The 23,323-nt window shown below is 37.7% G+C and overlaps 1 protein-coding gene across 2 annotated transcripts in view; it reads left to right on the top strand.

Moving 5' to 3' along the window:
• coro2ba (coronin, actin binding protein, 2Ba) overlaps positions 1-23,323 on the top strand; it is a 45,232-nt gene that overhangs the window by 20,092 nt on the left and 1,817 nt on the right. The window contains exons 1-12 of one of the 2 annotated variants that reach the window (XM_082162276.1): positions 6,612-6,748; positions 8,263-8,463; positions 13,198-13,314; positions 14,464-14,613; positions 14,846-15,010; positions 15,702-15,818; positions 16,726-16,830; positions 17,307-17,403; positions 17,999-18,111; positions 20,575-20,665; positions 20,754-20,893; positions 20,984-22,950. In XM_082162276.1, coding sequence (XP_082018402.1) covers positions 8,263-8,463; positions 13,198-13,314; positions 14,464-14,613; positions 14,846-15,010; positions 15,702-15,818; positions 16,726-16,830; positions 17,307-17,403; positions 17,999-18,111; positions 20,575-20,665; positions 20,754-20,893; positions 20,984-21,151 — 1,464 coding nt within the window. In that variant the 5' untranslated portion in view covers positions 6,612-6,748 and the 3' untranslated portion in view covers positions 21,152-22,950. Of the gene's footprint in view, positions 1-6,611; positions 6,749-8,262; positions 8,464-13,197; positions 13,315-14,463; positions 14,614-14,845; positions 15,011-15,701; positions 15,819-16,725; positions 16,831-17,306; positions 17,404-17,998; positions 18,112-20,574; positions 20,666-20,753; positions 20,894-20,983; positions 22,951-23,323 lie in introns of those variants that run through there. The other variant, XM_082162275.1, reaches the window with a different exon arrangement.

The raw sequence follows: 23,323 nt of genomic DNA, 5'->3' as shown, positions 1-23,323 counted from the left end.
ATAGGCACACTTCAACTGTGAGAGACGGAATCTAAAATCAAAAATCCAGAAAATCAATTAATTAGCGTTTTATTGCATGACATAAGTATTTGATCACCTACCAATCAGTAATAATTCCTGCTCTCACAGACCTGTTAGTTTTTATTTAAGAAGCCATCCTGTTCTCCACTCATTACCTGTATTAACTGCACCTGTTTGAACTCTTTAACTGTATAAAAGACACCTGTCCACACACTCAATCAAACAGACTCCAACCTCTCCACAATGACCAACACCAGAGAGCTGTGTAAGGACACCAGGGATAAAATTGTAGACCTGCACAAGGCTGGGATGGGCTACAGGACAATAGGCAAGCAGCTTGGTGAGAAGGCAACAACTGTTGGCGCAATTATTAGAAAATGGAAGAAGTTCAAGATGATGGTCAATCTCCCTCGGTCTGGGGCACCATGCAAGATCTCACCTCGTGGGGCATCAATGAACATGAGGAAGGTGAGGGATCAGCCCAGAACTACACAGCAGGACCTGGTCAATGACCTGAAGAGAGCTGGGACCACAGTCTCAAAGAAAATCATTAGTAACACACTACGCCGTCATGGATTAAAATCCTGCAGTGCACGCAAGGTCCCCCTGCTCAATCCAGCGCATGTCCAGGCCCATCTGAAGTTTGCCAATGACCATCTGGATGATCCAGAGGAGGAATGGGAGAAGGTCATGTGGTCTGATGAGACAAAAATAGAGCTTTTTGGTCTAAACTACACTCGCCATGTTTGGAGGAAGAAGAAGGATGAGTACAACCCCAAGAACACCATCCCAACCGTGAAGCATGGAGGTGGAAACATCATTCTTTGGGGAACTAGCCAAAGAGGGACATACTTGGAAAATAAAGCTTCGCCTTTCGCGTTTTTACACTCAGTGGCACAGTGACGAATGCGAGGGGGAGATTACTCGTGACTGTCGGCAGATTTGAAAATAATACGACCACCGTAGGAGTTAAAACGCCCTCGGAATGGGAGGGGTTAGAAAGTAATATTCAGTTGGTAGTCATAAACAATTTCACCGCTAGATGGGAGAAAATCCTACACAGTGTAGCTTTAAAAATTTAATTAAATTCATACATAAGGAATAGAGGCTACAGAGTGTAGGATAAAGAAAGGAGGAGGGTGTGCTTACTGCTTCCTTGATAGAAAGGATCTTTTATAAGCATAACTGGACCTTAAGAGCAGAGCAAAGTTGTCCTTGACTTTGTGTCTCTCAGCACGGCATCAGATAACCTCCTCTTTCATTATTTCCTGCTTTTTCTGTCTGATAACCCTCAAGGACATCCTGTCCCTAAGTGCATGGACAACAACACTCCGCTTATATGATTTGAAAAGTATTGAAACTTTTCATATCATAAATAAATATTGAAAAGTATATGAAAAAGTATTGAAATTTAAAAAAGATTATGAATAATCCAAATAAAACCTTTAAAATGTAATCAATTTGAATGTAAGAAATGTGCCTTGGCAGAAAATTAATGCTTACATTTCACAGAAAAAGATTTTTCTGAGTAGTAAAAGTTACGATTTACAAAAGGAGGATATTTCTTAATGTTTCTTCTTATTATTTGGTCTCCCCTTTCTATAAAACCACTTCCCTTCAGTCTTTCAGCTTGTAGTGCTGTGGCCTGACTGCACCTATCCTCTCTGTCTGATCCCCTACTACAGAGAAAAAAAGGGAGGAAACTGGTGGTCTTGTTTCTTGTGTGTTTTTGAGGAAGTATGTCATGATACACTAAATACATTTCCCAATGATCCTAAATCAACAACCTGCTGTTTAGAATCATGGCAAAATAAATCATATTTTACGTGAGCTGTGAATGCGAGTTGTTGCTGTCTGTATTAAATGCAATAAAAAGACTTTGTGCTGTAAAAGAGAAGTCAATAAATGCCTTTATCTTGAGTTGTACTCATGGGCTGCAAAAACTTGACCACTGTAGTCCGATTCACAAACAAATAACTGAGCTGATCCTTATTAGTCACTCAAAAACATACAGAGTGTAGTCTGATTCCAAAACGAATGACTCTTATGAGACGGTTCTTTAAATGAATAGTTCAAATAGACGAGTTACCAATTTAAATCAGTCTGATACTGAATCAACATCTTATTGCATTGTTATTTTTAGTTAGGACATATCAAAAGTTGTGAAATCAGTCAAGACAATCACTGGAAGACCCCCTACTGCCACGGACCCCTGTTGGAGACCCCTAGTGTAAAACAATGCAGATTTGTCATAATTTTTCTCCCTTTTAACAGTTAGGCCAATGTGAAAACCTGTTAAAACCTGAGTGTCAGTTGATACTCGCAGCTGCATCTGCATAGTCTGGTGGAAAAAAACAGCCAAGCAGAAAGACAATAACAAACAAAGGGCACCCCAATACACAAAACACCCTCCAGTACAGTAGTAATGAGGGTCTCTATCCCATCTCTGAGCCGTTTTCCTCCCTCCCCAGAGTTCTGTCTTCACTGAGAATTGAAGAGATTTAAATGCCCTTCAGCTCTGACAAAATCATTCTGTTCTGGAACTTAACTTATACATGTTATTATGTTTTCCTCAAGGTATTGTCAATGCTGAATAACATAAGCTCATGGCTTAGGATGATCTCATTACACTGTACATGCACAAATATAGCAAATCTAGTGAAAACACATTATAAACATAACATAAGTAAATGCTGAATTTTCTATAGCAAACTCTGTGCTAAAACCCATCTCTAAAGTCACCAGCATTCATTCTGACTTTTCTGTGTGTGAAAGGACAGCATGCAGCTTGACCTGGCTTTCTCTCAGCTGTATTTCATTCACAGCTGGAGCCAAAGCTGCCAAAACAGGCAGTGGGTCTCCAGGCTCAAGAGTTATTTAACTCCCACAGAGACAGAATGGCATCGGAACTCAGAAGCAGGAACTAGAGCCTAGCTAATGCCCAACAAAGACGGGCATGGTGAGGGGCTGAAAGCAGTCTAACTAACAACCAACTGTGGCCCTCTGGAGGCCTTTCATCCATTTGTGTGCCACATTTTAAAGACAGAAGAGGCTTGCTTCCTGTCTTGGAAGCTGTTGGAATATTAGTATCTTTGAGTGATTCCTTGCATGAATAATATTCATAGGCAGAGTTGGTTGGGGAGATCTAACATTTGGATGCTGTAATGGAGTGATACAGTACATTAATAGCGTTTTCCTTTCAAAATGTCCACAGTACCGTTTTCAAGCCTCCACACTAAAATGTCGGAAAATCTTAAATTCACCTTCCTGTGCACGCGTAAAACCTCCTAAAAGCTCACTGAGATGATACAGATGGAACAGACATAATAAAGGTCTCATGCTATTCTTCTAGTAGGATCATTTTATTTAGCAAATTATCTCACCATTCACTGATGCGTCCAGGTAGCACTCCATTATATGTTTGGTCTAAAACGCAACTGCTTTCATGTATTGCAGATACCTCGGTTTTCACAGTCCACACTAAAGCGAAAATGCCATTTTTAAATCTATCCACTTGGGAAAGCATTTTTCAAAAAGCTCAGTTTTTGCAGGACAAAAACGCTTTCTCCGTGTGGACGTAAGGCCAAAACGGAGAGAAATGAAAACGTATTAGTGACCTAACTTTTAAGTACATATCTGCAATAAATGGTAGAAAGATGCATTAATGGATGGAATAAAGAAAATCCAAAAACATAGCATGCAGAAGAAACTGAAAAAGTCAATAAAGAGTGTAGTCTCTGGAGTCTCTCTATCCTGCAGCAAAAAGAGCACATGTGTGTACAAGCTCACATACAGTGGAACGGTACACGCACATCACACAAATAATTTTCTCTCAAACAGTCTGCTTTATTTGCAGTGACACCATCCTAGACAAAATGATACATGCTTCAGTACTTTTGTGTTGCTAGAGTTTTGACTAACAGCATAAAATCTGGTCCAGATTGAAGCTTGTTCTACCCAGGAAAAAAACATCTGACTGACAAATACATCTACCAACCACAGCTTGTTTATTTTTTACATGACGTTTAGGGGCTAGGCTGATCTGAAATAGACTTAATTACAGAAATAGACCAGTTTCAGAAAAACAAAATGTAAGTACCGATTATTTCACAGGTCATAGAAATTGAAGCTGAACTTCATAGAGTGCATCAAATAAGTACTTTACATTTCAATGATTTAAAGCAATTCATAATAAAATAATAATAATAAAAAAAACTGTCATTAGCTCTTCCTGAAAAGCACTAATAATATCAGCTCGATACACTCTCAAAAAAAGTGTAAAAATGTTACTTTCAGGGGTACAACAGCTTGAGAAGGTACTCCTAGAGGGACTTTTAGTGAAAGTGACATGTGAAGGCCACAAGTGTGGTAACCCATATTCGAATTTGTCCTCTGCATTTAACCCATCCAAGTTAGTGCACACACATTAGGAGCAGTGAGTAGTGAACACACACACTGCAAACCTGTGGACACACAAACCCAGAGCAATGGGCAGCCATATTTGCAGTGGAGCCTGGGGAGCGATTGGGGGTTGGGTGCCTCGCTGAAGGGCAACTCAATAATTTCTTGCCGGTATTGAGAATCGAAACCGAAACCTTCGGGTTACCAGTCTGACTCTCTCACCATTAGGCTAAGCCACGACTTCCCCCTACCCCATTTAATGGGTAGATAAGGTGTCCCGTTAAAGGTACTTTCCGGGTGACAAGCTGTTGTACCCCTAAAAGTGCAATTTTTGCACATGTTTTCTGACCATGTAACTTTTTTCAGAAGTGCTTCAGATGTGCTCTTACTGGCAGAAGTTACATAGCACCAGCCAGTCACATTAACACGGGCAATTTCGGCCAAATCTCGCCATTTTGCGGGCAATAAGCATCAGACTGTCATTAAACAAATGCAACAGTCAGACAGCCCAGACTACAAAATATCTGTAGGGTGTTTTACTGACACATGGTGAACAGAGAGCAGAGCTGAAGGGGAGGCCAAGGAGAGAGTGCTTTCTCACTAAAGTTAAATAAATCTTGTCTGTCTGCATAGAGGTTGTCAAGAGCTAGCCAAATATACCATTTAATCATTCAACATAATTAGAGAGAGAAAGACTTTTGTTTTTATCATAGACCTGAGAACGCTCCGGACAATTCCCAAGGTCTTATTAACATTCTCCTGTTTATTTCTAATAATATCACATAGCATAATTATAATTCTTTGAGAAGCTGTAAATCAACCAACCACAGAACAACTTACCAGCCTCTCACATCTTCGGCATGTACAGGATCAATTTAGGACGTCCTGCCAGAAAAAAGAAATAAAATGAATTTACACTGTTTAACATAGTAAACATAACTGGTTGGTTAAATACAATGAACGTGATTACATGGTCAACCTTCAGCCAATCTATCTGTAGATTTCACAGACCATAACTGCTTAAGTAAATTATGCCTAAAGAAATTGAACATCATACTTATTAATCTGTACTGATCTATAGACTGCGGAACAATATATCCTACAAGCAAGAGGCAATTAAATTATGAAGAAAATATACACTATGGTTCAGTAGTTTGGGGTCAGTAAAATTTTCTTTTAATAAATGTATATTTTTATTCAGCAAGGAAGGATGCATTAAATTGATCAAACGTGACAGCAAATAAATGCTGTCTTTTGAACTTTTTATTCATCAGGGAAAATAAATGCATCACGGTTTCCACCAAAATATTAAGTAGCACACTGTTTTCAACATTGATAAGAATAAGACATCAACATTGATAATAATTAGGTTCCTGGGCAGCAAAGCAGAATATAAGAATGATTTCTAAAGGATCATGTGACACTGAAGACTGGGGTAATGATGCTAAAATTCCCCTTTGCCATCACAAGAATTTTAAATTGTAATAATTTTTCACAATATTACTGTTTTTCCTGTATTTTTGATAGAATAAATGCAGCCTTGGTGAGTATAAAGATCAAAAACATTGACAATTTTTACCAATCCCAACCCCAAACTTGTGAATGGTACTGTAAATATACAAATGCAAAATGGCTTGCAGTGCATTTGTATTCGTAAATGACACACATCTGAAACTTACTGCTGAAACTTTTAATCGTGTCATGTATTTCCAACTGTAAATCTATTCATCTTAAATATAGAACATCATATTAACTGGACATCTGGAGGACTGGACATTTAGAGGAGAGAGGAAAAAAAGAAGAAAAATAGGAACATAGATGGGGAGAGAGCTCAGAAACAAGAAGGTTGTTATGTTTTTCAAGACCATAGCTACCATAGTGGATGCGCATAAAACAATAATCACCCTCCAGTGGAAATGAGGACACTTCCCCCAGACATAAGTAGACAGAGTGCAGTTGCATCATACTTATTATATAACTTTCTATATAACACTGTCTTTGAGATCGATATGTTTTATAAACTGAATGAGATGGTAAGGAATCAGTAAACTGAAAGAAATGAATAAGCAAACACTGACATAAAGAGAGGATGGAGCAACAACTTGTGTCTGGGAGGCATGTGGGGCTGGGCCTGGTAAGAGGGAGGGAATGAAGTAGTGAGGGAGGGATGAAAGGAGGCTGTGGGAGGAAAAAGGGAAAGAGAGAAACAGATGCAAGTAACTCAGGCCGGCAAACTACATGCACGCAGGAAGCCGGAGAAGATACAGGCTCGTTCTGTAGATGATTGCAGAATACAGAGGGTGGTCAACTCAAAACCAAAGGAAAGGTAGGAAATTAGCCTCAATAACTTGGAGTCAGACATTGAGGTGACAATAATAATAAATATGATCTAGGCCTATTTTATTTTCATACTGAATAAGCAAGTATATTTTGATGATTTATGTATAGAAATAGGCTTATTACTTGTGTAAAGTACACAGATAGATAGCGGTCTGTTTGTGTCTTTTGGAGAAACATGGAAGTGAGCGAGTGTGTATGTACGAGCAGCATTAAATGAATGAATGTCCTTGTATGCAAATCTCAAAGGCACAGCTCTCTACACCTCAAGGCCTCTCTCTGGTTGATTCGGTTATGGTTAAACAGGCAAGACAACACGCACACAAACCGCTGAATGCTTTAGTACAGCTGTAAACATTCAACATGGTGGGAGAGCTGAAAATTAGACATGTGGATGTAAGAAAAACTAATATGATGGAGAAAGATCTCAGATAGATGCAATTTCATCCCTCACTGCTAACAGGATGCGACTAGCCAAACTTTTTTGCCGTGCTAGTAATTCCCAGTCAGTCAACATCTAAATGTTACAAATAAACTAAAGACTATATGCATGTGCTCATACACAACACACAACTATTCACAATGCAGTCTTTAGTCATGAGTGATTTCAGTCATCTGAAAGATTCAGATCAGACACTGGTGATTTAACACTTCTTCTCCTTCTGGCCATTATCTGTTCGAATCGCAGCTCATTTTAGTTTGAATGGCACAGTCTCATTCATTAGAGGCTAAATTGTTGCTTACACATTCCTTTAGGCTAAACTACAAACGGTGGTTTGAGCGCTTAGTGAAATTTTACAAGCATCCACCAACCGCTTCCTGTTTGAGTGGCGGAGTCTTCTAAAGAGTTTCAGACTGGAAAATGGAGCCAAGTCAACACTAGCCGGTCCAATATTCATATTGCTCTTATCTGTAATTTCACTTTTCATATCATGGTGTCATTGGACATATGATGTTATATATTTATTGACATGATCTGTGTATGAGTTTCCAAAAAGGCCTAAGTGATGTTTGGCTGCATGGTTAATGGTTGGGTTTTGGATGTTGGTTTGTGTTTAGTCTTGTTTACTTTGTGTCACTTGGTTCATTCAATCCTGCTGGTCTATTGCGAAAACACAGATTTAGGTTCTCCACTGGTATCATGACAAAAATAAACATGGTTTTAACTTAATCATATATTTCCCTTTAAAAACAAAAAGATTATTCTTGCAAAAGCTACAGCAATCTTTTGATTAGAACTAATCATGTTTAATGTTGTTTTAAACATAAAGGTTCTTCATTGGTTCTTTGCAACAACTTATAAAGGGCCTTGTTAATATGTAAAGAGAGTATCCCCAGTCTTTGTTTAAAGCATCAGTTCACGTTCATATAATCCTTTTACGTATAATGAAGGTACGTTAAACAGATTTGGTTGGGTGGCGCTCTTATTAGAACCTTTATTTTTTAAAAGTTTAGACTTTAAAAGTCACTTCTAAGCTTGTTGTCTTTGCATGTGCTTTGCAGATGTCATGGCGGCCGACCTACCGGAGCTCCAAGTTTCGAAACGTCTATGGAAAAGTGGCGAACCGAGAGCACTGCTTCGAGGGCATCCCGATCACAAAGAACGTCCATGACAACCATTTCTGCGCGGTCAACGCCAAGTTCCTCGCCATAGTAACGGAGAGCGCGGGAGGAGGATCTTTCGTTGTGATCCCGGTCACTCAGGTAACCACCACAGTCACGCGCGCACAGCACTGGTGTTTTCTCTAGACAGTTTGTCTTAACGGCTCTGGGTTGCACTAAATTAATGACCGACACAATGTAGGGCGTCAGAGACTAACAATCAGCAGCATGAATGATGCTAACCTTTTTAAGAGGCTTATTTTGGTCACATAGGTGTCGGCAGGTTTAAAATGGAGCAATGGGTTCGTGACTTAATGTTTATATAAGGAGACCGTAGAAGTGTTCAAAATGATCTCTTTCAACAGGGTTATATTCCCAAAGAGTACATTAATGAGCACACTGTTTTGTTATTTGCCATTGATCTAGTTTAATCATTTGGAAGACATCAAATGTTTGTTTTTTGCATCTGAAACTGGTCTTTTAATTGTTCCTTTAACTCGCTTACATAGGGCTTTTTCTTCAATAGCTCCAAAACTATGGAATTCTTTACCAATCGAGATAAGGCAAGCAAAATCTCTTAGCATTTTTAAATCTTACTTTAAAACTATATATTTTTTTAGGGTAGCTTTTAATTGAATATTTGTATTTTTTTTATTTATTATTATTGTGCATTATTTTTTATGGTGTATTTTAGTTTTATTTGTTTCTGTAAAGCGCTTTGAAATGTACAGTTAAAGTCGCTATAGAAAATAAAGGTTATTATTATTATGTTTTAGAACCATGAAGTCCTTCACCCATGGCTTGACATGCTCTAAATTAAAGCTTTCTGTTAACCTGTTTACAGGCCGACCAAAAGCCTGACTATAGTGATCAGAAAGCAGATGCTTTTCCTTTAGATTAATGAGATAGTTCACCAAAAAAAACCTTAATATTCTGTCTTCATTTACTCACCCTCATGTCATTCCGAACCTGTACGACTTTCTTTCTTCTGCAAAACAAGATTTTGAAGAATGTTAGTAACCAAACAGTTTTGGTCACCACTGACTTCCATTATATAGTTAAAAATATGTTCCACAGAAGAAAGTCATACAAGTTTGGAACAACATGAGGGCGAGTGAATAATGAAAGAATTTTTGAAAAACCAAGTAACTGAATCCTAAGGAGACAAAATGCAAGTGAATTTAAATGTGACTCCAAATTCCACCTTCACAGCAAGTGGCCAGACTGCAAGAATAGCACAGACAGAAAAAAATTACACACACACTATTTATCATTGACATGACAATGACAATTTTTGGCACAGAACCTCTGATGTCCCATTCTTCTCTCCAGTCATCTCCTCTCTTTATTCTGTCTATTCTTCTGTTCCTCCTCTTGAGCGCATCCGGTCATGCTACATTGCCCAGTGGGCCTGCAGACCCTCGGTCATGCTCTCAGCCAACTTGGATAAACTATCAATAGCACTTTTGTGATGAACACTCAGAGTCGCCCAGTTAAAGTGTCACGTAGAAGGCCAGCTTTGTGCTCTTCATGGGCTCATTCCACAGTGTTTGTGACTCCAACTGGGCTCCCATACAGGCCTTGAAAAAGAGTTCAGTCCCTCTGACTTCAGCATGTGTGTTTCTCTGGACACCACGTGGGGCTCTGTTTTTCCCAGCTTCTTCATCCTCCATCTCCCTTGCATCTCTTTCTCTCTCTGCCTAGCATTGACAGCTCCCAGCAAAGTTTGCATGCATACTGTAATACTGAGAAGTTCACTGTCACAATCACTGAAATCTGGCATAGATATAATAGAAATCACTGTGAAGCTATTTAATAAGTGATAATAGTTCAACCTCAGTTGGATGATAGGTCTAAATAATATACAGACTTTAAGATTTTTGCATTTAGCCAACTTTTATTCTTAAAGTAACAATTTTTGTATTTGTTGTAATATGTATAGCTCATTCAATTTCTCTAATGCTTTTATTAAGGCATTAGTCTGAATTAGTCTATTTTACAGGGACAACTGTCTGATTAAGGAGGATCATCCATTCTCATAATACATCTGAGATATAGACACATGGGAAAAATATAATGGCAGAACATTGGCTTTTCAAATGGAATTCCTCATTTGACAAAGGAGCTTCAGTTGTGGAATGGAAACTGCATTCAGAAACCAAGATGAGATGGCCGAGGGAAAGAGAAAAAAGAGCATGAATAGAAGACTGTGGTATTCGCGATGATGTCATCATTAACTGTTTAACCGTTTGGAAATGAAACCGTTCCTTTCCTTGACCTAAGCTGCTGTTGACAGAAACTTCTCTGAATGATAATGTGTGCTGTAATGGTTTGGGATGATATCAGAATTCTTAAAATAATTCAGAACTCCCATCTAAAAGGCTCAAGGCGCACACACACACACACACACAAACAAGAGGGAGTTGGGCCATCTGGCAACACAGATAGGAAACTGCCAACCATTTCAGACTACCTTAACATGCCCAAAAGTGGACCCACACCCATTTTAATAATGCCTCAGTTAACATACAGTAAGCTCAGAAAACTGAAATGCCCTTTGTTTAGAATTTTGTTCAGGAACCATGGAAAATGTTGGGCTTGGAAGAAGCAAAATAATTTTTAACAGTCTAGACTTTAGAAAAGAGTAGCACTGGCCAGTCATTTCAATTTTCTGAGGATGTGGCAGTGTAAATCTACAGAAAAACTCCATACTCATCTTTCTCTCTCTGAATATCTACAACAGAATATTAAATATGTATTAGACTGCCAATCATCAGTTTGTATCAAGTAATTCATTAATTAGTAAAACATATCCAAATATTATGCATATAGTATGTGCAGGCAGGCTATCTTACATTTATGTTAGTTAAAAATGCGGATATTGTAAGTATTTTTTGTTTATACGATATAAACCTGCATTTAGAAAAATGTTGTCTCTGCCGCTTATATTCTAGTAAAGGTCTAGCTCAGCCAGATTAGTCAGATAGTGAGTCATCACTCATGCGCTATTGTATTTAGCATATTATTTAGAAAGAAAAACGACAAACTTTAGCCCTGAAATGTGCATTCAGGAAGGTGTTTAATGTAGGATCAGGCATTTTTTACAATAATAAACGTATAATAAAAGTAGACACTGATAGGAGCAGAAATTATTTTACAGCATACTCTATGGACTTCCATAATAATGTTATATTGACTCCATAATTAGATGTAGATACTAAATAGACACTAATGGAAGTGTGACTCAGCAAAGCCTTGTAACTTTTCTGCTAAGGATGTTAAATTTGTGCCCTATAAGACCATATTTTTGTTTGTGCTATTAGAGTTATGGCAGTCTAGAGGCACATCCACTGACATCATAATTAGTGTAATCACATGGCTGTTCCTCACGCATCATTGTGCTGCTCACAATAGAGGGTGTGGCTAAATATATCATCTCCTTTTGTCTCTGACTCTAAGATCTCAGACAGCGACTATTCAGTCTGATCTGCAGCCAAAACATCCATCTCAACAACCACTCACTGCCAACACACTCCTACACACACTCACACACACAAAAGAATAACAATAAACAGGAAGTGAAAAACAATGAATAATTAGAGAGTGGAAACCCAAAGAAAAATGGGTGTAAAATGCAAAAGCATCTCTTTCAAAACTTCTGTGCATATATGAAAATGTCCCTCAGAGAAAATCATGCATAATCATGTTTGTGTATTAGATGTCATGATGTTTAAATGCAATTAAATGATCATTATGCATGCATTTAATGCAAATAAGAGATCATTAAAGATGTCATATATGTACATTCATTCATTACACTGATAATGCAGTTTTAGTTAAATCATACTTTATTCCATTTTTGTGCTGCTGTGCTGTTAATAATGCCCTGTTTGAGTCATTTTTCATCTTAGTTCTAAAAATGTACGTTTTGGAAAACAGGGTGTCCAACAATATGATTTTATAGTACATCTTTTATCACAAATTTCTCACATTGTTATCATGATGTGAGAGGCAATGATGAGCTGTTTGAATAAGCGCAAGATCAGTCTTGAGAGCTATATATAGTCTTGGAAAACACCTTGACAAATCAGAAATCCTCACATGCAGGCAAACATCTGAACAACAAACTATAGCCGATTACTTTCTTTGGCCACAACAGTTAAAGGCTTTAGCATTTTATAATCTGCCATTTTCAGTGTGCTTTTGAGTTTTGATCTCCTGTGGGAAATCAAGACATTTCCTCGCCCAAGAAAATTATATTTAAAAAACACCCCTCGAGCAATCGCTGTGCTAATTTAATGCCATAATCTAACACAGATTTCCATCATGCTAATCTAGTAGAAATAGCACAGAGAGTACAGACATGAACGTGTGATTGCTCTCTGGGTCAGACATGAACGTGTTCTGTTCTTGACCAACAATTCACATTCAAGCTTACAAAATTTCTTCAACAATGAAATAACTTCTCCGATATCACAGCACTAACAGTACTATATCACTGCATTGCACTGAAGCCCTGACAGATGAAGACTCTTTCATAAGAAGCCCACTCAGGGTGCACTCATGCATGACCTGAACTACAAATCCCAAAGGACCTCAGAAAGAGGTCAATGGACTAAAGTGGCATCAAACATTCATGACATCATGACTACCATTCTGTCTACTACTGACTGTCTGACTGTAGTTATGTAGCTCCACACAGTGGACGTTTGTGTGTATTACAATGGAGCTGTTTGAATGTTTTCAACTATCCATGTCTTGCTATGTGTGTCCATACATTCTTTTATTTGTGTAAATAAAACCATCAGATCAGTAACCTATACTTTCCTCCCGCAGTTTGGCCGTATCGACCCTCACTATCCAAAGGTCTGTGGTCACCAAGGCAAAGTGCTGGACATCAAATGGAATCCTTTCCATGACAATATAATTGCGTCTTGTTCAGAGGACTCTTCTGTAAGTAAAATCCTCATGATGGTCAAATTAGTCAGCATCATTTAAAAAAAACTGTGGAAACAGTGAAAACTTGTTTTAGATGTTTCAGTTTATTTTTGTTGTCATTAATGGAAAACCATTTACTTTTCATGATGTGGATGGTGAAAGAGTTTTACATTAACCTGAAATATTACTTAAATATTGGTAACACTTTACAATAAGGTTAGTTAGTGTAACTAACTACATTAGTTAACATTAACTAATAATGAACTACACTTATACCGCATTTGTTCATCTTTGTTAATGTTAATTTCAACATTTACTAATACTTTATTAAAATCTTGTTAACTAACATGAACAAACAATGAACATCTGGATTTTTATTAACTAACATTAACAAAGATGAACAAAAACAGTAGCAAATGTATTGCTCATGGTTAGTTATGTTAGTTAATACATTAACTAATGTTTAATAAATGACCCTTATTGTAAAGTGTCACCGAAATATTAATATAACCGGACCAAATATATCACTTAAATAGAAGTTGTATTTATTAGAAATATATTTTGTAATATAAAATTTACTAAATATATCACTTAAATAGAAGTTGTATTTATTGAACCATAATGTATTTAGCCAATTATGAATGAATGCAAATTATTGATGTGACAATTTTAAATTGTCACATCAAGTATAGGGATATATTAGGAAAGGGATAAATATTTAAATGTCATTTCAATGTGATTTTGATTTACATAAATCATTTTAAGTGACCCTGCAAAATGAAAAATAATTAATTTAAAAAAGAGAAATAATAATAGAAATTAAAATGGTTTGACATTAATAAAAAAATTAAAAAAAACACAGAAATATGCCAATAATGCCTTGTCGAAAATCATAACAGGGACAGAATATGTAAACACATTATTGTTGTTGTTGTTATTATTATTATTAGATAGCTCTGATTGGATTATGATAGGTAAATCCAGTTATTTGAATGCTTCCGTGTTTGTTATACATTGTATTTGTCATATGAGACTGATTTAACCATTTATGAAGATATATAATTATAACTAACCTGACATTAGAGTCTTAAACCTTCTTGATATAGTTGATTTAAAAGTTATATTTTTTTTAGTTCTGCATCTTTGTGTCTGTGAATGTGTCAGGTACGAATATGGGAGATTCCTGATGAAGGACTGAGAAGGAATTTGACAGAGCCTGTATTAGAACTGTATGGTCACAGCAGACGCGTGGGCCTCATAGAGTGGCACCCAACCACTAGTGGGATTCTCTTCAGTGCTGGCTATGACTACAAGGTAATCAAAAAAATTACAACCGAATTTGACAGTCTCAAAATCAATAATATGAGCTATAAAGTTAAAACATGGACAGTGTGGACAGTTGGTACTTAAGATTGTGAAAACTTATTTTGATTGTCCACAGTATGAACATGAGAGTGCCATACTGCCACTCACAGAAATAAAACGGTCAACAAGACTGTATCTGAGGTATGACTAATGTGTTGTTGGTATTTTTGTGTCTCGGTAGATCCTGATTTGGAATCTGGAGATTGGGGAGCCGGTGAAAATGATTGACTGCCACACAGACGTGGTCCTCTGTATGTCATTTAACACAGAGGGGAGTCTGCTGGCCACCAGCTGCAAGGACAAGAAGCTCCGCGTGATTGAGCCCCGCTCTGGCAAAGTGCTACAGGTGTGGATTGCGTGTGTTTAGTCTTTCAGTATATCCAGCACTCAAACACTCACAGTCCCAAGTAAACAGACAGACTCATGGCAAATTTCAATCACATTCCTTCTAATATCTGATATTGACTTCATTCTGCACTCTTCATATTCGTCAAGTATGCATTAAGTTGATTAAAAAGTATAGTAAAGACACTTATAATGTTACAAAAGATTTCTGTTTCAAATAAATGCTGTTTCAAATCGGCATATTAGAATCATTTCTGATGGATCATGTGACTGAAGACAGGAGCAATGGCTACTGAAAATTCAGCTTTGCCATTGCAGGAGTAAATTACATTTTAAAATATATTAAAATAGAAAAAAGTTATTTTAAATTGTAATATTATTTCACAGTATTACTTTTTTACTGTATAAATGTAGCCTTGTTGAGCATAAGAGACTTCTGTTAGAAACATTAAAACATCTTACCAACCCCAAAATATTTGAACCATATTTTTTTATTTATATAACCCTACACACAAACTCATTTTATTTTCTAAAATATTTTGTACACATCGAGAGGGAAAATATCCATCATCACCATGAATTTTTGGAATAACCATCATATTTCATGCAACCTTATTTTGTAAATGCACTATTGAGAAAATTGTTTGCAGAACTGAAATTTTCACGTGTTTTTGTTTTATATTGTCAAGCAGGAGGCAAACTTTAAAAACCACAAAGTGAACCGTGTTGTGTTCCTAGGCAACATGAAACGACTCCTAACGACAGGTGTGTCTCGCTGGAACACACGCCAGATTGCTCTCTGGGACCAGGTGAGGACAACCTATGTGTGTGGGTCAGGTTTTGACCTGATCATTCCCGACGAAGGGCTGTTAAACCTGAAATCACGTGGGATCAGTCAAGGAGGAAAATAAACAAAAAATGTAATAAGCAGAAAATATTATCTTATTTAAAATGTAAATGCTAAAATGTGTCAGGGAGGGTCAGGGGTGGGGGTAGGTATAGTTTTCGGTGTTAGAAAATACTATTAGTTAAGTATAAAGACAAATTAAGTCAAGTCTCCACAATGTCAGAAAAACAAATGCGCGTGTGTGTGTGTGTGTGTGTGTGTGTGTGTGTGTGTGTGTGTGTGTGTGTGTGTGTGTGTGTGTGTGTGTGTGTGTGTGTGTGTGTGTGTGTGTGTGTGTGTGTGTGTGTGTGTGTGTGTGTGTGTGTGTGTGTGTGTGTGTGTGTGTGTGTGTGTGTGTGTGTGTGTGTGTGTGTGTGTGTGTGTGTGTGTGTGTGTGTGTGTGTGTGTGTGTGTGTGTGTGTGTGTGTGTGTGTGTGTGTGTGTGTGTGTGTGTGTGTGTGTGTGTGTGTGTGTGTGTGTGTGTGTGTGTGTGCTCATTTACAAAACTCATCCAGAAATACACATTGTCCCTGATGTCTGCATTACCCTAAAGATTAAGATCGCTGAAAGTCATTGTTTTCTTCTCAGCATCTTCCCTGTAATTATTGTGTGAGAATCACATTAATTGTTCTGTGTAAGTGTAGCTAAACAGCTACACTCAACTGCAGTGGAGAGAGAATATGGGTAAAGAAGCTGGTTGCTTTGCTCTTCGTACATTGTTAGGTTCTGAGAAAGTACTGTATCTCAACATTCATTTGTTAAAAGAAAAAGAATCTGCAAATCTGGGTTCAAAGTTATTTGCTCTCTTACTGCACTGTCTCTCATGACAGGAGGATCTGTCCATGCCGATCATTGAAGAGGAGATTGACGGCCTGTCAGGACTGCTTTTTCCATTCTATGATGCAGACACACATATGCTCTACTTAGCAGGCAAGGTACACATTACTCCATACTGATAAGGATTCTTACATACTTGTAATGCTTGTAAATATCCACTTCGTTCAAAAGTTTGGCATGTGGATCATGTGACACTGAAGACTGGATTAATGACTGCTGAAAATTCAGCTTTGCCATCCCATGAAAAAATCACATTTTAAAATTGAAAAGTTTTTGTAAATTGTACTAATAATGTTAATAATAATTTTGTTTATTTTATATAGTGCCTTTCAGAAAACTCAAACTTTCAGTTACTGTTTTTACTGTATTGATCATATGTTGAGCATAAGAGACAAAACATAAAAAAATCTTACCGACCCCAAACTGTTGAACGGTTATGTATGTTAGATATAAAAATCGATATAAAAATGTTCAGCCAAATACTGAAAAGCCACATTGATACTGCCATCACAAATGATCACCTTAGAAAAAAACAGTAATTGTCTTTGAACTGACTAAGATGGTGTAATTGTAGGGTGATGGGAACATCCGGTACTATGAGATCACCCTGGAGAAGCCCTACCTGCAATATCTCATGGAGTTCAGGTCTCCTGCACCACAGAAAGGCCTCGGTAAAACTCAAATTCTCACCATTCAGTGATCACACTATACCAGCAACCTCTGTAAAATGGAGTAAAAAAACTTTCAAAATGAACCCTTGAATGCAATAAATAAACGAACAAACAATAATGAAACCCCAAAACACTTTTAATTTATAAAGGAGGTCAAAATGACCCATATTGGATTCAGTTTTTTTCCATAGAAAGGTTTTATCTCAGTTTTCAATGTAATCATTTAAGATTTTGTTTATAAATAAATGTTTAAATATTTTAATTATGATCATTTATTCACTTCAAAATATATAAAAAATATATATATGTATATAATAAAGCTTTTATGAGCAATGTAAGGAATATCAAGGAATGAAATTATTTTTATTGACAAAAATAATCAGAATCACACCCTATCTTTATGCAGTCTAGGGTTAAAACTGGAACTTTGTAAGTATACCTTTAAGTGGATAGCACTTTTATTTAATTAGTAGTTTCTCCTCTAATAAACCAGATATGTATTGTGTTATGATCTCGTCCATATCAAGACAAAACCAACAATAAGCATGCCAATGACTAGTGTCTAATGTTCAACTTCTCATGTGTGTTCTGATAGGAGTGATGCCGAAGCATGGACTAGACGTAGGAGCGTGTGAAGTCTTCAGGTTTTATAAGTTGGTGACTCTGAAGGGCCTGATTGAGCCAATCTCTATGATCGTACCTAGAAGGGTGAGCATAAGCACCATGAAGATATTAGTTCCCAGTCCACGGTTCCCAATTAAATGAATCATTGAGGGTTCCACTGAAGGACGAGAGAAATTTGTGCTAGACAGTAGACACATCCCTTGTATGAGGTCTCAGGTAATAGTTTTTTTTTAAGGAAGCCATTTGACAGGATGGAGGAATCCATCACCTCTCTGTTGCTGGTGTAACTGCCACCTCAGTGAGATGAGAGTAGTGAGCCGTGTAATAACCTCAATGTGAGACACAGCATGTGTGTTTTTGTGCTCTGGACAGAATGGGCAGTGGCGGGTTGGCCCATTATTGTTTAGGCTTCACAAACAGTGGGAAGGACAGCATCCACTCAACCCCACAATTTTTAAATCTACACACACCCAAATAAATCCAGTGCCAGCTTCTTTCAGTGCAAATGGTCCTGAAATCTATCAACCCACATCTATCATTCATGATATTGGAGAAATCGGTTGTTGCACCGCCAGCAGTTTAACATTTCATTTTTTTTTTTTTTTTTTACTTTAGTAAAATGAATATATAGCTAATATTAATTGGGAAAAAAAAATTGGAATCAACACATTTGCTATTTTATCACATAATATTTAGTCTGTATACCTTAGCTAAGGGGATCATCATATTTCAGAGTCCCAGGCATTAAAAGTTTTGAAAACCCCTGTTTTTACTCGCACACAAAGCATTTGCTAATTGTTTTATTTGTAGCAGAAACCTTAAAAAACAGCAAACCCACATAAACCTGTAAGAATACGGTCATGCCTTATTATTTTACCTGGGAATAATTTTACTCAGATACTGAGTTTCCTTTTCATCCAAAGGTTTCATTCACACGTCCTGAAGCAACCTTAAAGGTGCCATAGGTGATTCTCTGCAGAATTATAATTTTTTTTTGCTGGTTGAAAGTCTCCTCATATCCTGTTAGCAATCACTCTGTTAAAGGGTCTAAATGTATTTTTATAAATATATGTCGACTGTGGAAGCGACATAAAATGTTCGTTCAATCGTTGCGTTCGGTCCAAACGGTCCTATAGCATGTGTTCCCTGTCGGCCAATGTGTGTTTGCATACCACTGCGCAGGCTGTTCGTCATCAGCGCGTTCACGAACGCTGTGCAGACAGAGCGAGAATGGCAGGCAAGCAGCAACAACCTAACTTTCCTTCTGAATCGACAACAAGTGGCCATGGCAAAGGATCTACGATCTTTATATCTTCATCTGAGCCAAGCAGACTCACATCGTGGAAACCATCATGCAAGAAATATGATTACACACTGAAAAGTTTTTCTAGCTAAACAATTTGAAAACTTGCTGCTTCTAATTCTGTTTTTAAGAATTTGTTTACGTTTGGTATTGTAGTACTGTTACTCACTGTCTGTACTGTAAAGTTTTCTCACCGGTGAATGACACATAATGTATTGCAGTAACATTGTCTCCGGTCTTCTTGGCTGTGCGTGTTCATAGAGACAGAGCGCATCGCGTCATAATCTGAAGACCACGCCCACCAAGGGGGAAAACAATCAAACCGCCTCCATTGACTTTGCATTGCGAGAGGCTGCCTCCTTGTCATTTCTTGCTTCTAACAAAAGACAGAATAATGCCTAAATGCTGCTATGTGACAAGGTGTACAGCAAACAAGCTAAAAAAAACAGAAATAAGTTTTTATTAGCTCTCGACCCCAAAAAACGAGCGTTTGAGGACATAAAAGTGGATACAGGCTGGAACGAATGGGTAATTTGTGGGATCCTGACACTCAGTATGCACTAAAAATACACTACGTGTGCAGTAAGTTAAACATTTAGTCACTGGTGAGTCAAATATCCAAATGTCAGTTTTATATATTATATTTCTGTAAGATAAACTATCCTGTGTAGCCGATTACGGTCTCCTCCAGCGGGTGTACGTTAGTTCTCAGAGTAATGAGACACGTGATGCTCTGTTTCAACTGTCTGTATCCACTTTTATGTCCTAAACACTCGTTTTTTGGGGTCGGGAGCTAATAAAACTTATTTCTGGGTTTTTTAGCTTGTTTGCTGTACACCTTGTCACACAGCAGCTTTTAGGCATTTTTCTGTCTTTTGTTAGAAGCAAGAAATGACAAGGAGGCAGCCTCTCGCAATGCAAAGTCAATGGAGGCGGTTTGATTGTTTTCCCCCCCGGTGTGGGTGTGGCCTAAATACGCTCTGTCTCTATGCTTTCAGGAGGCGTGTCTTTAGACGGTGATTTGCAGGGAGGGTGGGACGTACGCTTTTAGAGCATTTCCTCAGATGTCCTACAGCACCTTTAAGTGCTCTGCACAATGAACACAGTGGCAATAGTGTGCTTTCTGTGACACTCTGGAGTCCAAGTAGTTGTTTAGACTGAACATTTACCTATCCAGAGCACTGTTATTATCACCTAATGCTAATAGTGTAAAAACAGTACATGAACACCCCGTTTCTTTTCAGTCTGAAACCTATCAAGAGGACATATATCCCATGACTCCCGGGACAGAACCTGCTCTGTCTGCTGATGAGTGGCTCAGTGGAATCAACCGAGGTAAAGACCTGCAGTTATCTTCAGAATACAAATATTTGAAGACAAAGGTTGAAATTAAGCTAATCCTTGTATGCATGTACACATCTAGGTCCGGTGCTCATGTCCTTAAAAGAGGGCTACAACAGACCCAACAAGCTGGTGTTCAAGGCACCAGTGAAGGAGAAGAAGGGTGGAGTGGTCAATGGGATTGACCTGCTAGAAAACGTGCCTCCCCGTACAGAGAATGAGGTGTTACCATGATTCTGTTAAGATTTAATATGGTTGTTGAAAGGACAATTTAGCACATATCTGTATAACCCTTTGCGTTGTGCTCTGCAGCTCTTGCGGATGTTCTTCAGGCAGCAGGAAGAGTTGCGCCGACTGAAGGACGAACTTGCGCAGAAGGACATTAAGATCAGACAGCTGGAGCTGGAGCTCAATAACTTAAGGAACAGCCCAAACATCAACAACAATAACAACAGCAGCAGCAATGGTAGCAGCATTTGACGTGGGATCTGTGCTGTTTCTGTTGATCTCCTAAAGTGACACACTAGCTATAAGCCCCCAGCGCTGCTGAAACACATGGGCTTCCTTTTTCCTAACACTCAAATATCCTTCCTTCAAGACCACTGGAGACCAAGCGCTTGTCTTCATAAAGCAGTGTTTCACTCTGACCCTCAGTGTTGACCCCACAGCTGCAGTGTGCTAAGTTGACTTTATTGGACTGATGATTCACTTAGGCTACCCTGTGAAAAGTCTCCCATCTTCAGTCACACTGCCAGTCTACCTGCAGTGGATTGATTCTCCCTATATGGATTGATTTTGGTACAAGATATTCATTGCATTATCATCTCATAATTGTAGACTTTAAATATTAGAATTATTTATTTCATTTATTTTTTCCTTTGTGCTATTAGCCCTTGTTTTAAACCGCTTAATAAACTCCATATAGAGATAAACAAGTGTTTTAATAAGGTCAAACAGACATGCTTCACCCATCAAGCTGTTATCTCATGTAAACACTAGTTCTATTGCATCATTAGGATATGACCCACAGTGCTGTTTTAATGTAGAAACTCAAGCACCACAGTCCAGCAATCTTTCGACAGATGACTTTTACCCAACTGACATGCTCCTGAGTCCTGAAGTTTCGAGTTTGTACTAATATAAGTTGGGGACTCTGTTTCTTCACATAATTTAGATCCTCCTCACATTGTGCAGTGTGAAGTATGTTCAAGTCAGTCTATATAAGTAATAGCTTATATAATTCAAATAGGTTTTTTCATTTAAATAAACTTTTGCAATATACGGATGGAAAAAATCCACTAATTGTAAAATCCAATCATGAAATGAATTAGCCTAGATGTAGTATTAGAGACCTACACTGTAGTTTCATAGGAAGGTTCAAAGAAAGACAACAAATTGTTAAATTTTTTGATTCAGTAAGATGATTGAAAGGTAATTGTTTATTTTAAAGACTGTCTGTGGTTTACAAAGCATAATGGAGCATTGTTTTTATTTTTTATTAACATTTAAATTAAACCTATTGACTTTCAGTTTTCAGTTCTTACTTTTAAATTAAATGTCTTGGGTTTCAGGTTTGTAGCTTGTAACAATGAATTTATCCTTTCAGTCCTGATATAATATTCAAACATTTGACCTCTTAATTATACAGATTGCTTTTTAGACTGGATGTCAATTTTTGTAAAATGCATTGTATTCCGCTTAGAATTTTTAATGTAAGCGCTTTTAAATGTTTTATTGTAAGTGGACAAATTCCCTGTGGGCAAATATAATGCGCCACAAAACACTATAGGCTTCAATGCGCACTGCTCTGTAAAGGTTAACCTATTAATTATATTATATGAACACATTTATTTTGCCCAGAACAAACTGGAAAATATCGTTTTTAAAAATTGAATGGCATACTTACTGGGCCACCCATGATCTGATGTGTTAAATTCTTATCATTGGTAAAACGGATCACTTGATTCCTGAAAGCTCTCAAACCTCGCTCGACCAGCACGGAAAGCAAAGCTCCTCCTCTGTGAGTGTTTGTCGCTATTTAATTAAAATACTAATATATTTTTTCTAATATTTTGCCTTATACAACAAGACAACCCCAGCAGCTGCTCCTGCTTTATTGCATAGTAATAGAGCGTTTTGAGCGCATTTCAAGAATTCTACCATTAGGGGGCAGTGAAGCCACAATCTTGCGCATGTGTATGGATAGCACATAGGCCTACACTACACTTGCCATGAAGCAAACACTACACACAGCATCCTGCTAACGCATTAAAGGGATAGTTCACTTTGAAATTAATTTTTGGTATGTTTTAGCTTACCTCAAGGGCATCCAAGATGTAGGTGTCTTTTTTTTTCAATTTTGATATTTTTAGGTCAAACCGTTCTTGTCTGTCAGTCATATAATGCAGGTCTATGGTCATTATCTCAAAGAGCATGCACAGAGTCCAAATTAAAACAATTCCCCGTCGTCCAAATTAAACAATTCCCCATCGTAAGTACACATTGATGGCCTAAGACACGAAACGAGCGGTTTGTGTGAGAAAACGAACAGTATTTATATAGTTTTTACCACTTATACACAGCCATGTCCGAGTGATCTGATCTGACGTGTGCGCAGACTGGTGCATAGATATATACACTAGATGTCGCCTT

This window comes from Leuciscus leuciscus, assembly GCF_965113295.1.
Source record: "Leuciscus leuciscus genome assembly, chromosome: 2".
Classification (NCBI taxonomy): Eukaryota; Metazoa; Chordata; class Actinopteri; order Cypriniformes; family Leuciscidae; genus Leuciscus; species Leuciscus leuciscus.
Note: the sequence above shows the minus strand (reverse complement) of the source record. Positions and strands in the feature narration are given on the sequence as shown.